The sequence below is a fragment of the Pristiophorus japonicus genome, chromosome 10 (genome assembly GCF_044704955.1).
Source record: "Pristiophorus japonicus isolate sPriJap1 chromosome 10, sPriJap1.hap1, whole genome shotgun sequence".
Lineage (NCBI taxonomy): Eukaryota > Metazoa > Chordata > Chondrichthyes > Pristiophoridae > Pristiophorus > Pristiophorus japonicus.
The window spans coordinates 32,197,600-32,212,992 of record NC_091986.1 but is presented as its reverse complement, the minus strand read 5'-3'; the positions used below and the strand labels follow the sequence as shown (position 1 = coordinate 32,212,992).

Below are 15,393 nucleotides of genomic sequence, written 5' to 3'. Positions count from 1 at the left end.
AGCCAATTGATTTGCAGAATGAATTATATGGATGAGCATAAGCTGAGCTTTTCTCTCTGGCCCACAAATAATAATCTAGTTATTTTTGAGTTAGTTACTGACTAAAGTCTAAAATATATCTGTGATCCTTTATCATTATTCAATTATGTACAAATAATTTGCTCTGATGTCAATCTAAATGCATTTTGTTGACTTTTAGCTCCGAATAGCACTTGTTGGGTTTGATCATCAATGATTGGTATGTCAACTTGACTCATTAGGTGGAATCCTACTACTGGGTCAGAATTTGTGGGTTCAAGCCCCATACCAGGGGGTTTGAGCTCACACTTAAGTTGTAATACTGCAGGAGTGCTATGCTGATAGACATTAAACTGAGGACCTGTATGTCTCTTCAACCAATGCCTCCAAAAAAAAAATCATGTGGTCATTCATCTCGTTGCTATTTGCTAAAGAAAGTAGCTTTCATATAGCACCTTTCACGACCTCAGGACGTCTCAAAACGCTTTGCAGCCAATTAGGAACTTTAGAAGTGTAATCATTTTGTAATGTAGGAAATGTGGCAGCCAGTTTTCACACAGCAAGATCGCAAAATCAATAATGAGATAATCTCAGTGTTGTTGGTTGAGGGATAAATATTGGCCAGGACACCGGGGAGAACCCCACCTTGCTCTTCTTCAACATAGTGCCATTGGATCTTTTACATCCATCTGAGAGGGCAGACAGAGTTAACATCTCATCCAAACGACACCAACGATGCAGCACTCTCTCAGCACTGCACTGGAGTGTCAGCCTAGATTTATGTGCTCAAGTCTCTGGACTGGGACTTGAACCCACAACCTTCTGACACAGAGGCGAGGAAGCTACCCATTGAGCCACGGCTGATACAATTCTATTTGCCTGTATAATAATCAGTGTCTCAAAAGTAATTAATTGTGCAAAGTTATGGATTCGATGAGGTGCAGCATAAAAGCAAGCATTATAATAATAACAAAGAATAAGAACAAAGATTTCAAAAGTAATCACAACTTTACCAAAGATCTCAAGTGTAGGAAATGAAACATAGAACAGTCTGATTACCAAATAATTACTGTGGTCACTTTGAGATGGCTTTTCAGGAAGTTATCCTGTGTAAAACAAAAATGATGAGTTGATGAAGAAAGAATGAAATAAAAGGAAATATGCCACCATCATGAGTTTCTCGTAAGTTGATAGTTTAATATTGTACACCTTGCTATACTTAATGGTAGACATAATGACTGCACATCTGGGGGATATGGCATGGCATATTAGTACCAAAAACACTCAAGACCTCAGTCTTCTGTCTTCTAAAATTGCTGATTCAATATATCTATACAGAGCAATCATAGAGAGACTTGCTGAAAGTTATCATGTGTGTGCTGTCAGCATTTTTGGTTACAGAAGTCTCATTTGGAATGTTTACTAGACAGTTCGTCATACAAGTACATTTTTCATAAGGAGAGGAAACCATTCCCTGTCCAAATTCCATACATTTTGTTTTCTCTCTGGTGAGCCAAATCCATTAAATTCAAATACTGATCAGGCCGTTTTCTTATTCAGTGCTTAAAGTGATTTACAGATGCATTGTAGGATATAGCAATCCCAAACTCTTAATTTAAACAGTATCAATGCTGCCAATAATTTTTTTTTTTTTTAAAGATTGGTCTTGAATTTCTTCACAGTTTGGTTTTGTGCTGATCGCTCAGATTGTTGTAGAGGATTTAGGATGATCATCGGCTATTTCGGATACTTTCTAACATCCCTCGATTGTTTTAGTTGTCATGCTGATCCTTCAAAGATACTTATTTGTAGTGAACAGGTGTGCAGTTGACACCTGCATACAGGCTCCATTGATTGCTAGTGAGAATCTGTGATGTGAAAGCATGTTACAAAAACCAGTTCAAAGCAATAGAAGGGAATGCTTCACGCAATGACTGCCGCTTCACATCTTGACAACTACAACACAGGCCCCGGCCCTCCCGATGTTCAGGGATGCTGCCTGTTGGAGGAGAACCAAAGGTCAGTACATTCACAAGACTTTAAGACTGGAAACATCGTTTATACTTTGCTGCTTTCCTGAGTCCAAAATCAACATACCCTGCCCAAATATTGCTGAATTAAAGAATAGATCTGAAAATACATAGCAAACATATTAGTCGATATTTAGCAGCTGCTAGTTGTAAATAAAACAATGATAGTAGGTTGGTAATTAATGTTGACACTATCAGCAGATACTTAACTCCTTTTATATGACATGCCTCTGTCCACTATTTTAATACATTTAATTAAAAAAGTGTAAAGCCTGCATTAAAATAACAAATAGAGAACTGTCATAGATAGATGTTATGCATACATCCTCCAATATTACCAGAGTGATTTTGAGAATGTTATCTTTTGAGGGAACTAGGGTCTTGAAATTGGACTTTTCAAATATCAGCATACAATGATTGTCATGATTGCATGAATTTCTTGTGCCTGCTATTTAAACAGCGGCATTGCCTTATTTATTTTAAATGTGTTAGTGCTTCTGTTAAAATAGTGGACAAAGGAATTTCAATATATCTGGAGACATGTTAATTCACATGAACAGGTTAAGCATTCAAATACCAACATTTTAAAAACACAGATCAAAATATTACTGACGGTAGTATTTGTGCAATTGATAACATAAGAACATAAGGACATAAGAAATAGGAGCAGGAGTAGGCCATTTGGCCCCCGAGCCTGCTTCGCCATTTAATAAGATCATGGCTGATCTGATCATGGACTCAGCTCCACTTCCCTACCCACTCCCCATAACCCTTTACTCTCTTATCACTCAAATATCTGTCTATCTCCGCCTTAAATATACTAATGATCCAGCCTCCACAGCTCTCTGTGGCAGAGAATTCTATAGATTTACATCCCTCTGAGAGAAGCAATTCCTCCTCATCTGTTTTAAATGGGCAGCCCCTTATTGTGAGACTATGTCCCCTAATTTTAGTTTCCCCTATGAGTAGAAATATCCTCTCTGCATCTATCTTCTCAAGCCCCCTCATTATCATATGTTTCAATAAGATCACCTCTCATTCTTCTGACCTCCAATATGTATAAGCTCAACCTACTTAACCTATCCTCATAAGTCAACCCCCTCATCTCCAGAATCAACGTAGAGAACCTTCTCTGAACAGCCTCCAATGCAAGTATATCCTTCCTTAAATACGGAGACCAAAACTGTACGCAGTATTCCAGGTGTGGCCTCACCAATACCCTGTACAGTTGCAGCAGGACTTCTCTGCTTTTATACTCTATCCCCCTTGCAATAAAGGCCAACATTCCATTTGCCTTCCTGATTACTTGATGTACCTGCATACTAACTTTTTATGTTTCATGCACAAGGACCCCCAGGTCTCTCTTTTCTGCAGCACTTTGCAATTTTTTCTCCATTTAAATTATAATTTGCTTTTCTATTATTTCTGCTAAAGTGGATAACCTCACATTTTCCCACATTATACTCCATCTGCCAAATTTTTGCCCACTCACTTAGCCTGTCTATGGGCTAGAACCTACACTATTGAATGCCTTCTGAAAATCTAAATACATCACATTGACTGGTTCCCCCTTATCCACCCTGCTCGTTATATCCTCAAAGATCTCCAGCAAATTTGTCAAACATGATTTCCTTTTCATAAAACCATGCTGACTCTGTTTGATTGAATCATGCTTTTCCAAATGTCCCACTACGGTTTCCTTAATAATGGAATCCATCATTTTCCCAATGACAGATTTTCGACTAACTGGTCTATAGTTTCCTGCTCCGCACAACAGCAGCCGATGAAGGGTTTGCTCCAAAACGAATCTATTGGACTTTTTTTTTCCCAAGGCGCTAATAAAATGGGAACGGTGAAGAGTGATGCCATTAGGGGAAATAAGTGCATTAGCTCTCTGTGCATGTCCCTCTCTAAGTTGATACAATCTCTGTCCATGTAACCTAAACACATTTAAAATATAGGCCCCAAGTTTCACCATGATTTGCTCCTGATTTTTAGGAGCAACTGGTGTAGAACGGAGTATCTTAGAAATCAAAATTCTCGCCATTTAGTTTACTCCAGTTCTAGTCAGTTAGAACAGTTTCACTTTGAACAGAATTTTTTTTTCCAAAAGGGGGCATGTCCGGCCACTTACACCTGTTTTCAAAGTTTCGTCAGTGAAAACTTACTCCAAACTAACTTAGAATGGAGTAAGTGAAGATTTTTGTACACTCGAAAAAACCTTGTCTACACTTTAGAAAATCAGGCGTAAGTTACAAATCGGGCGTTGGGAATGGTGGTGGGGGGGGGGGGGGTGGGTTTAAAGGGAAGTTTACAAACATTAAACTTCAGTTTTACAAATAAAGAGCCATCATCAATAATAAATGAAAAAACATCAATAATCAACCAATAAATCAATCAAAAAAAATTAATAAGAAATAATTGTTTTTTTAAAATCAATAAATAAAACATTTTCTACTTACCGACTGCAGCACTGGGAGCCCCCCACCCCCCCAGCCCCCAGTGTGTCTCTGTCAGTGTCTCTATCTCTCTGTCTGTCTGTGTGCGTCTCTCATTCTCTGTCTGTCAGTGTCTGTGTTTCTGACAGCGAGGGGAGGGGGAGGAGGGGGGTAGAGGGAGGGCGGGGGGAGAGATGGGGGAGGGATGGGGGAGAAGGGGGAGGGATGGGGGAGAAGGGAGAGGGATGGGGGAGGGATGGGGGAGGAGGGGGAGGGATGGGGGAGAAGGGAGAGGGATGGGGGAGAAGGGAGAGGGATGGGGGAGAAGGGGGAGGGATGGGGAGAAGGGGGAGGGATGGGGAGAAGGGGGGAGGGAGAGAAGGAGAAGGGGGAAGGGGGAGGGGGGAGAAGGAGAAGGAGAAGGGGGAGGGGGGAGAAGGAGAAGGGGGAGGGGGGTGAAGGGGGAGGGGGAGGAGGAAAAGGGGGGTGGGGAAGAAAAAGGGGGGGAAAGGAGATGGGGGGGGAGGAAGGAGATGAGGGGGAAGGAGATGGGAGGGGGAAGGAGATATGGGGGGGAAAGGAGATATGGGGGGGAAAGGAGATATGGGGGGGAAAGGAGATATGGGGGGGAAAGGAGATATGGGGGGGAAAGGAGATATGGGGGGGAAAGGAGATATGGGGGGGGAAAGGAGATATGGGGGGGAAAGGAGATATGGGGGGGAAAGGAGATATGGGGGGGAAAGGAGATATGGGGGGGGAAAGGAGATATGGGGGGAAAGGAGATATGGGGGGAAAGGAGATATGGGGGGAAAGGAGATATGGGGGGAAAGGAGATATGGGGGGGAAAGGAGATATGGGGGGGAAAGGAGATATGGGGGGGAAAGGAGATATGGGGGGGGAGGGGAAAGGAGAAGGGGGAGGGAGGCTGAACGGGCCGGGCCCGGCTGAGCCCGAGACATCGGGCAGGGCCCGTCCCCAGCATCAGATTTACAGGTAGGTGGCATTGGGTCGGGCCGGGGGGGTGGTGGGAGGGAGGTCGGTTTGGGTCGGGGGGACGGAGGGAGTGGGAGGTCAGGTCGGGGAGAAGGTCATCAGGTCGGGTCCAGTCCGGGGGGTCGGGTCGGGTCCGGTCCAGGGGCGGGGGGGAAGCGGGAGTCGAGTCAGGTCGGGTCCGGTCCGGGAGCGGGAGTCGGGAGGAAGCAGGAGCTGGCCGTGGGCGGAGCCTTATTTACGCAGCCCAGTGAGGCCATTCGGCCAGGGCTAGGGGCTGCGTGCTTCGGGCACCTCCCACAGTTTTGGGCGCCTGGAGCTACTGCACATGCGCGCTAAGAGGTCCCGGCACTGTTTTCAGCTGCGCTGCACTGAGCTGTAAACGACCTGCAGGGAGCTGGAGAATATGGAAGTTTTTTTTAGGCGCACTTTGTGGTGCGAAAAACGGGCGTCCAGGTCTGGACTGCGCCGTTCTAGGTGCGGCTTGAAACTTGGGCCCTTAGTTACTAGAATTAGGGAGGTAGAATTAAAATATCAGTTTGCTCCTCAGCATAATTCGCACTTGTCTCGCTTTAATCAAGATATCCAAGGTTCACTCATTTTTGCATTGCAATGTGCCTGGGAATGCTCATTTCCTGGGTGCCAAGCAGTGAAAAAAGACATGAGAAGACCTTGAACACAGAACCTCCACCCACTTTGCATTGCCCTAGGATTCTCAATCTTTCTTCTGTGAAGGTGGGGGCAAAGAATGGAGTGCTTCTGTCCGGAGCAGTCACAAGCCATCTATTCTCATTCAAATGAAGCAAGAATAATGTATTGGTGCCTTCCACCTCATGTTCCTACCATAGTGCAGGGCAGCCAACCAAAAAAGATGTGCAGAAGATAAAATATATTAGACCTGCTATATCTTCAGTACAAGTCTCAAAAACACTCAGTCTTAAAATGGCAGAACTCCAGAACTCTAGTCAGGTAACCTATTCCTCTGTATTATAAACAGCACGGCTTGCAGTGCCGCAGGAGTCCACAGGAGGTGGAGCTACATATATATATTATGCTTCTCCCTCCTTAATGAAGAAGTAATTGTAACAAAATAATCATCAAACATAACTTGCATGGTTATACATAACAAAAGATATGGACTTATTTTGCCATATTTATGAATCAAACTTAACCACTTGTTTTCTGTTTTAAAGAGGATACATTCGCTCTCGAACAGAACCTTCCAAACATGGTGCCGAATTTAAACTCATTTGAGGCTGATCCTGAGGAAAGTTTTCCTCCAAGGGATGCCCCTGATTTCCATTTGAAGTCTCTCTAACTTCAGGCTGTTTGTTTGCCTGACTCAGACTCAGACTTAAATTCTGACTTTCTCTTAGATTTGTTTCCAGTACTTTGGATGTAGCATATTCTACTGGTTTTTCAAAACTATCTGATGAGTCAGAAATAATTGAATCATTCCCACCTTCAACTACTTTCACATCTGTAGATAAAATATGATCAATGTGAACAAACCTAACCTGTCCATGATCGAACATCTTGACCAAATATGTGCGAGGACCACATATTTTCACACTCTTCCTGGTAACCACTTTAACCATTTATGGTAATGGTTCTTCACTCTCACCTTCTGATTTAATTTCACACCTCTCTTTTACTCCACCTCTATCATGATTCTCTTTCTGTCTTAATTGTTTCTCTTCTATGGACTGTGCCCAAGTATGGATTTAACAATGAGAATCTGGTTTGTGGCTGTCGTTTGAGAAACAACTCTGCTAGTGTTCTACCAGTAGTTGTATGAGGAGTATTACGAAACATTATTAGAAAATTAGCCAATTTGTGGTCATTTCTTTGGATTTGGATCCAACATCTGTTTGATGAGTGCATGTTTTACAATTTGTACTGTGTGTTTTGCTGCACCATTTGAAGCAGGGTGGTACAGTGGAACCTTAGTATGTTTCACACCATTTTTGCTCATGAACTGTGCAAATTCTTCTGAACAAAATTGTGGTGGAATTATTCAATTTTGAGATCTGACCACTTGTCAGTGTTGTGAACAAATCTTCTCCATTTGGCAATGTATTGGGGTGATTACCCTCTAGAACCTGGTTTATGGTTACTTTATAATCACCATACAATCTTACCTTATCGTCGGACTTTGGTACAACAACAATGGGTTTAGCCCAATTACATAGATCTATCTTAGAAATAATGTTCTGTGGCTCTAGTCTTCTGAGTTCCTGCTCAACTTTCTCCATGAGTGCATATGGTACAGAACGTGGCTTTCAGTAAACCGATCTAGCGTCCTTCTGTACCCTGACACTCGCCTTGAAACCTTGGATCGGACTGCCTGTTTCGCAGCACACCTTCGGATAATTCTTGATGACATCATCCTTTGCAAATCTCGTTTCAACACGAAAAATCTCACTCCAATCTAGCTTCAGTGATCCCAACCAATTTCTTCCTAGTAAGGCAGGCTTGTCGCCTGCCACTACTAAGAGATGCAAGCTCTGAAACTGATCCTTGTATTTCACCGGTACGGTGATACGACTTACCACAGGAATGTTCTCTCCCGAGTAGCCTCGCAGCTCTATCTTGGATTTCTCCAGTGGGAAATCACGCAAAATGTTGAGGCATTGCAACTCCGGTATTACACTCATGGATGCACCAGTGTCGATTTCCATGGGTATCTTGGTTCCTGCAACATCTATGTGGATGATGATACATTTTGAATTGCTGTTTGTTAACCTCGTGCTCCTGCTGATGTGTAGCTCTAAAACCTCTCCTCGTCCTGTTGTTTTTCTTCCATGCTTTGTAGTCTCTGGGTATTTCTACTTATAGCTTTGAAAACTGGTTTACCCTTCAGTCAGCATGCCTTCACAAGATGCCCAGTTTTCCTGCAGATAAAACACTCTGCTTTCACATATGGACAACTTTGAGCAATGTGTTGTCTCAGGTACCGATAGCAGGACTTTAATGCTCTACCATTGCCAATTTCTGAGACCTTGGGGCCCAACTGCCTTTTACATTTAACCTGCAGGCAATTCACCGCGGTTGTCTGATGACTGGAAATAGTATGAAATTTTCAGGAATATTGATCGGCCATATTCATTGACATAGCTGTCTGACACGCTAAATCAAAAGTCAAGTTAGGCATAGTCAGTAACTCTCTTCTGATCGCATAATTTTTCATCCCACAAACAGAGCGGTCACGCAATGCTCGGTCCTGAAAGTTTATGAAATTACAGAGAATAGATAGCTTTTTTAATGCTACAATGTACTCACTGATATTTTCTTTGGTTAACTGATCTCGTATTGCGAAACGATAACTTTCAGCAATTTCCAGAGGCTTAGGACTGTGGTGTTGAATCTGCTTAAGAGTTGTGTCCTTTGGCTTGACAGGCACAAGCAAATTTTTCAGGGTTTCATACACCTTGGGCCCTGCTTCAGTTAAGAAAATCACCTGTTGTCTTTCCAATACCATCCGGTTATGGTTTACATCATTGGGGACTTCGATGATATTATTTGTGGTGAAAAACATTTCTAGCCGCTCCACATATGCTCCGAAACTTTCACAGTCATGTTGAGACTCCCCCAAATGCCCTATTATTCCCAAAGGTACGGCTGGACTCTTGCAGTTCAAAAAAAAAGTGCTTGTAATTTACTTTGGATTTGTAGCTGCTAATCAAAACAGAGAAGCTCTCAAAAGCTCTCTGTCGGTTGGCTGAATCCTCCACCAACAAAAGTTGCAGTTTTTTTTCCTGTTTATCCCATCTTCATCGCCATTGTTATATCTTCAGTACAACTCACAAACACACTCACAGCCTTAATATGGCAGAATACTCTGGAACTCTAGTCAGGTGACCTGTTCCTTCTTTAAACAGCACTGGCTGCAGTGCCACAGGAGTCCACAGGTGGAGCTATATATATTAGAAGACCGAATGCCCAGTTTAGAGGATCTAGGAGTCAGAGAGTAGAAAGAACCCAACAATGTAAGAACCTTTTTTTTTAACCCCCAGATACCTGAGAAGATCTTCGAGGCTACGGATCTGCTGCAGGACAGTAGCCAGAAGGCTCCATAGATGCTGGCCATTAGCATTGCTATAGGGCTCTTAGACAGAGATTTCCACCACCACTTCTGGGCACAGGTCCCGACCAGGGTGCAGGCCCCCACCCAAGGGAAGTTGGGCCCATTAAGTTTACCTCAACCCAGAAATACCGGTGGGTTCAGGTCACGTCAGTTGGAGTGCACTTCACTTATTTTGCCTTTTTCAAATGGATAAGATCACATATTGTATTCATACGGACATATGAATGTACAAAAGCTACAGGCAGGAAAAGGACAGCTTGTCCATTAAGCTAGCCCTGCCCTCATGATACCTTGAGCATCATGACCAGACACTTCCTGCCCCTCTCTAACAGCTATGTAATAGCCTGGAAGAGGTAAAAAACTAGAAGAAAAAAGGACCACTAATGGAAAATAATATTTGGAAAATTCCTCTCCAACCTCCTCAGGTGATTGAAACCAAGCCAGGAGATCTTTTGTTTTGTCTTAAGAGAGTTACTTATGTTTCCTTGTGGAAAAAGGTGAATTGATGATGAAAATAATGCTACCTTCAGATTGCTTTTTAGATTTATCGCTAGATTGAAGACACATTCATATTCTTCAGTTACCTTTGAATCAATTTACCAAGGTAATCTTAAGAAAATTCTCGGGTTTGCTATTTTAAGTAAATAAATATTTCCCCTCCCTAACATGCCCTATAATTAGGGCAGCTTCCAACAGCAGGTGCTAGTTACAGACCTTAAAATAGTTAGGCACTTAACTAATTTGCTGGTCACTCATGGGCAGCAAGCTTATGTTATCATGAACCATTCCTGTATTTGGATACATAAATCCAAGCTGGAACTTTAGTAACTTCCAATCTGTACCTCATTTTCTTATTTACGTAGCACCTTCCAAAGTCGGTATTGGTCTAAAAATTCAGTTGTTTCAAAATTAAACGGTACAACGTAAATGTCAAAATGGTTCCACTCTTCATTTACTATGAAGCACCTCATGCTGCCACTTTTTTGCACTGAATTTTTTGCTGATCAGGGCGACGGATTTTAGTGCTGAGATATCAAGCACTCCCAGGTCGATACAGAATGATTAGATGCAGAGTAAAGTTTGCTTTACCCTGCAACAATACGTTCCAGGCACAAATCCAGAACAGCAACCCTTGCTGCACCAACGTGACATTTCTCACACCAGCACCAGGCATTCTATTGTTCAGTGAGCTTGCCAATTAGCAGTGAATTAAGGGACAATTTTGTGCTGTGCCCATTTAGGATTGCCAACTTCCACCGGACTGGGGTTGGCGGAGGGTCTGATTTGGAGCATTTAATCATTGAAAGTGGCAGCATGCAAATAAATAGCAATAGGTAATTAAGTATCCTTCTCAGATATAAAAACAAAACAAGCTAATTTATCAGATTAGCTCATTAAGGAGTGCCTCAGCAGTGATTTAAATACACTGGGATTAAAACAGCACCTGTGAATATGTGTCCATAAAGTAATGAGGCACCGGAGGGACTGGAGTGCATCATCACGCCCGGCAACCAAATTTTAATTTGATTTTACGTTTTAAAGTTTAATTTGTTTTAATTGCCGGTGCTTTTAGTGTCCCCTTCCCTTTTATAGGGGGCACCGGAGAAATTGTGATTTTAGTGCCCAAAAAAACCAAAAAAAAAAAAAAAAAAAGGAAAAAAGGGCCTTGTAAATGTCTGGTGTAAAAAAAAAAAAAAAAAAAGTAATGACCTCATTATCCTTGACTCAATAATTGACTTCAACTAAAATGGAACAAATGACCTATTTTTTTTGATTAGGACTAATTGAGAGAGATGGCTTTAAATATAAAACTAAACATTTATTTAAAGTACATTCTGGAAAGGAATACATGAGGCAAACCATGTCAATATTGGAAATGATCACAGGGAGTCTCGGCAATATATTGCCGAGAAACTCTATTTTGTTCTTATATTTCACAAAGAAGCAAAATGTTAGTGTGAAATTCTCCAAATGTAATTTAATTAGTACCCATGATATTATCCAACTACCCAATGTCTCAGGCAGCAGCATAATCAGAAGATAAAAGGGAAAAGATATTGTAGCACAGAAACATAGAAATTTACAGCGCAGAAGGAGGCCATTCCGGCCCATCGTGTCTGCGCCAGCTGACAAAGGAACACACGGCCCTTGGTGAGCAGCCCTAAAGGTTACATATAAACCTACAAACAATGACGGAAAGGCAAAGAGCACCCAGCCCAACCAATCCGCCTCACCACAACTGCGACACCCCTTATACTGAAACACTCTACATTCCACCCCAACCGGAGTCATGTGATATCCTGGGAGAGGCAAAAACCAGATAAAAACCCAGGTCAATTTAGGGAGAAAAAATCCGGGAAAATTCCTCTCCGACCCATCCAGGCGATCGAAACTGGTCCAGAAGATCACCCTGGCCGTATTCTATTCCCTGCAGTACTTACCATTATAGGACTGAATTTTTTTAAATTTGTGCATAAGGTGTGGGCGACATTGTCTCTAGTTGCTCCGAGAATGAAGTGGTGAGCCTTCTCATTGAACTGCAGCAGTTCTTGTGGTGGTCCTACAAAGGTGTTTGGCAGGGAATTTGCAGTCAACTTATTTACCTGTGGCACAGAACCTTGGGCTGCCCGAATTAAAATATTTCCAGTCTGTGCCAGCATGTGCATAAAGTATGTTTTTATTAATGTGAATTGCCAAAATTATTGAGTGGCCATGACTGAATTAGGGCTTTCTGTTTCAAAACTAGGCATGTGCCCATTATAAACTCACTTAAAATTATTCCAATGCATGGCTCCTCTGCAGACCAAAAGACTTTTCTCCAATTGGTCCCAGAAATGAAAGACCAAAATCTAACTCATTGAAGCATTGACCTCTCCCCTACCTTTTACAATCAGTTTCAAACCAATTAGAACTCACCAAGGCTTCTTCGACAGCACCCTCCCAAACCCACGACATCTACCACCTAGAGAGGCAAAGGCAACAGATGAATGGGAATGCCACCACCTCACTTGACATCACACATCATCCTGAATTGGACATATATCACCGTTCCTTCACTTGTCGCTGGGTCAACATCCTGGAACTCCCTCCCTAACAGCACTGTGGGAGTACCTTCATCACAAGGCCTGCAGTGAGTGAAGAATGAAGCTCACCACTACCTTCTCAAGGGAATCTAGGCATGTGCAATAAATGCCAACCTTGCCAGCAATATCCATATCCCAAGATGTAATTTTTAAAAATAATCATGTAGATTCTGATTCCACAATAAAACTGACCATAATCAAATCAACTTCCAATCGGGGTTATGTTGTAGTAGTTATGTAACTGTAAGCAGGCAAATACTTTTTAAAGGAAAGTGATCTCTATGGAGGTGACCAATTACATTTCTCTCACATTTGCTCTTTCAAGGTGAAGGATTTTTTTCAACACTAAACCAATAATAAAATGACATGTTTAATTTGTTACAGCATCATTCTTTTGGGGTTTTCACAAACTATTTAATTTTATCCAAAATATTGACATAAAATGATGTATTTTGGCCTTGATTTTCGGCTCATTTGCGCTTCAGTTAGCACCCAGAGGGGCGGTAAAGGGTGTTTTGTAGATGTTACGGTGGGCATCCAGATTTTACTGCCTGGTCAACAAATTTGGATCATGGTTTGTAGTAGCACAAAAACTTACCGCTCCACTCTGTAGTTTCACTGAGATCATGACATCAATCGTCGTGCAACACTCCGCTAGTGCTCCGGATGCAAGATTAGGCCCCGACGTCTCATTATACGCCCGCCCTAGGAAATGCCTGAAAAATCAGGCATTCCCAGAGTGCAGCAGATGGTATTGGTGGCATGTTTAAAAGGAGGGAGGAGGATCGTGTATCACAGGGCATATTGACTGCAACGGTTGTACACAGCACGCTGCATGAAGCTCCGACTTGAAAACGGCAGTTTTATCTGCCATTACAGTGTCCTTACATCTTCACTGAAAGAATTTAATGGGGGCATTACTAGTTTGTCAGCATATCATCATCCATGCTACTGCAAGGTAGCATCAGGATACAAGGGCTCTTAGCCATGTCGGGCCATGAAGAGGCCGAAGACGTCTGGGGAGGAGGGCTTACCCTGCCCCCCACCCATGGGTTTACAGGCACCAACGCTCATACCTCCAGTTCTCTGATGAGCAGTGTGTGAGTAGGTTGCACTTCCAAAAGGAAGTGCTGAGAGAGATATGTCATCTTCTACAGGCAGATCGATGCCTGGACTTCTCTGGAGGCTGCCTTCAATACTCCCCACAGCAAATTCATCGTGATGTGCTGCATGTTGCACAACTTGGCCATCATGAGGGGCCCGGAATTTCCAGTGGGGATTGCAGGCCCACCTCAGGAGGAGGAGGACGACAAAGAGGAGCATGGCGAAGCCCCGATTGGATAGCCACTCCCTCCACGGGGGAGGCAGCATGGAGGTGCTGCCAGACCAAGAGTCAAATGTCGCCAGCTCATAATGGACCAGTTCTCTTAGAGGAAACTGAGGGATGGAGCTAATACTGGACACGCTATGTGCCCCCATATCTCCAGTGAAAGTTGGAATGATACAGAAGACACCAATGGAAAAGGATGAATCATAAATTTTACAGCAACAAAGAAACAAAAACTCCTCCCCCCCCCCACCCCGCGAGTGGAAACATCCTCCCTGTATCTACCTTGTCAAGCCCCCTCAGTATCTTATATGTTTCAATAAGATCACCTCTCATTCTTCTAAACTCCAATGAGTACAGGCTACAATGTTATATTGTAGCGCACTGAACAACAATGAAATCCCTTAAATCGACAAAACTGTTTTAACGTGGCGATTTTCTGCTGGGACACAAAAACTTCCTTGCGTAGCACCTGATTTTGTGTCCCCGACCATGGAACCTCATTTTTTGCCCAATTTTGCAGACGAGAGCACAAGCTTTTTTCAGGAGGTATCACCGTCATTACCGGCCCAAAGTCTCAAAAGCCGAAAATCCAGCCATTTGCCTTTTAAGTATTGCACTTAAATACTTGTAGCATTCATTGTCTAATATTATCGAGTCACTAAAGTGTGGCAAAAAATCTCCACAATTTACTGTAAGCATACATTACTCTTACTCGCAAGCATTTACAATCTGCTCTAACTATTTTTAACATTTGTTGGTTTGTAATGATCAAGGAAAATAATTCAATTTAGCTGGAATTCCATCCATTTTTATAAGTTTCGAGGCCAACATCTTTTCTCTCCCCCAGCGTAATTATGCAAACTGAAGGCAATTTTAACTGCAGGAGTTGATCCTACGCGGCACCAATCTGTTCAACATTCGGTAAATCTATCGCTGACTCCAATCTGGTGTTCTATGCCCTGAATGAACATACCCTCTCGTGCTCTCCACCCCCCCCACCGCTGCCCCATTTACCTAATTATGCTTCCTCTAACTAAAGCCAGTGATTAGTGATTAATAGTACAGATCACCGGCTACTACTCATATTTCATATATATATATATATATATACAAATCAGTAATCCAAATAATGTTTTCTTCATTTAATTTAATAAGAACATAAGAAATAAGAACAGGAGTAGCCCATGTGGCCCTTCAAGCCTGCTCCGCCATTTAATAAGATTATGGCTGATCTGATCTTGGGTTCAGCTCCACTTCCCTGCCCGCTCACCATAACCCTTCGCTTCCTTATCGCTCAAAAATCTGTCCATCTCCTAGCTCGAGATTTACCCCCCCCCACCCCGCGAGTGGAAACATCCTCTCTGTATCTACCTTGTCAAGCCCCCTCAGTATCTTATATGTTTCAATAAGATCACCT

General features: G+C 42.6%; 1 protein-coding gene across 1 annotated transcript in view; it reads right to left on the bottom strand.

Moving 5' to 3' along the window:
- Positions 1–1,944: 1,944 nt before the first annotated feature.
- Positions 1,945–15,393, bottom strand: part of LOC139274963 (kelch-like protein 1) — a 334,700-nt gene continuing 321,251 nt past the window's right edge. The window contains exon 10 of the mRNA XM_070891749.1: positions 1,945–2,017. Coding sequence (XP_070747850.1) covers positions 1,961–2,017 — 57 coding nt within the window. The 3' untranslated portion in view covers positions 1,945–1,960. The remainder of the gene's footprint in view (positions 2,018–15,393) is intronic.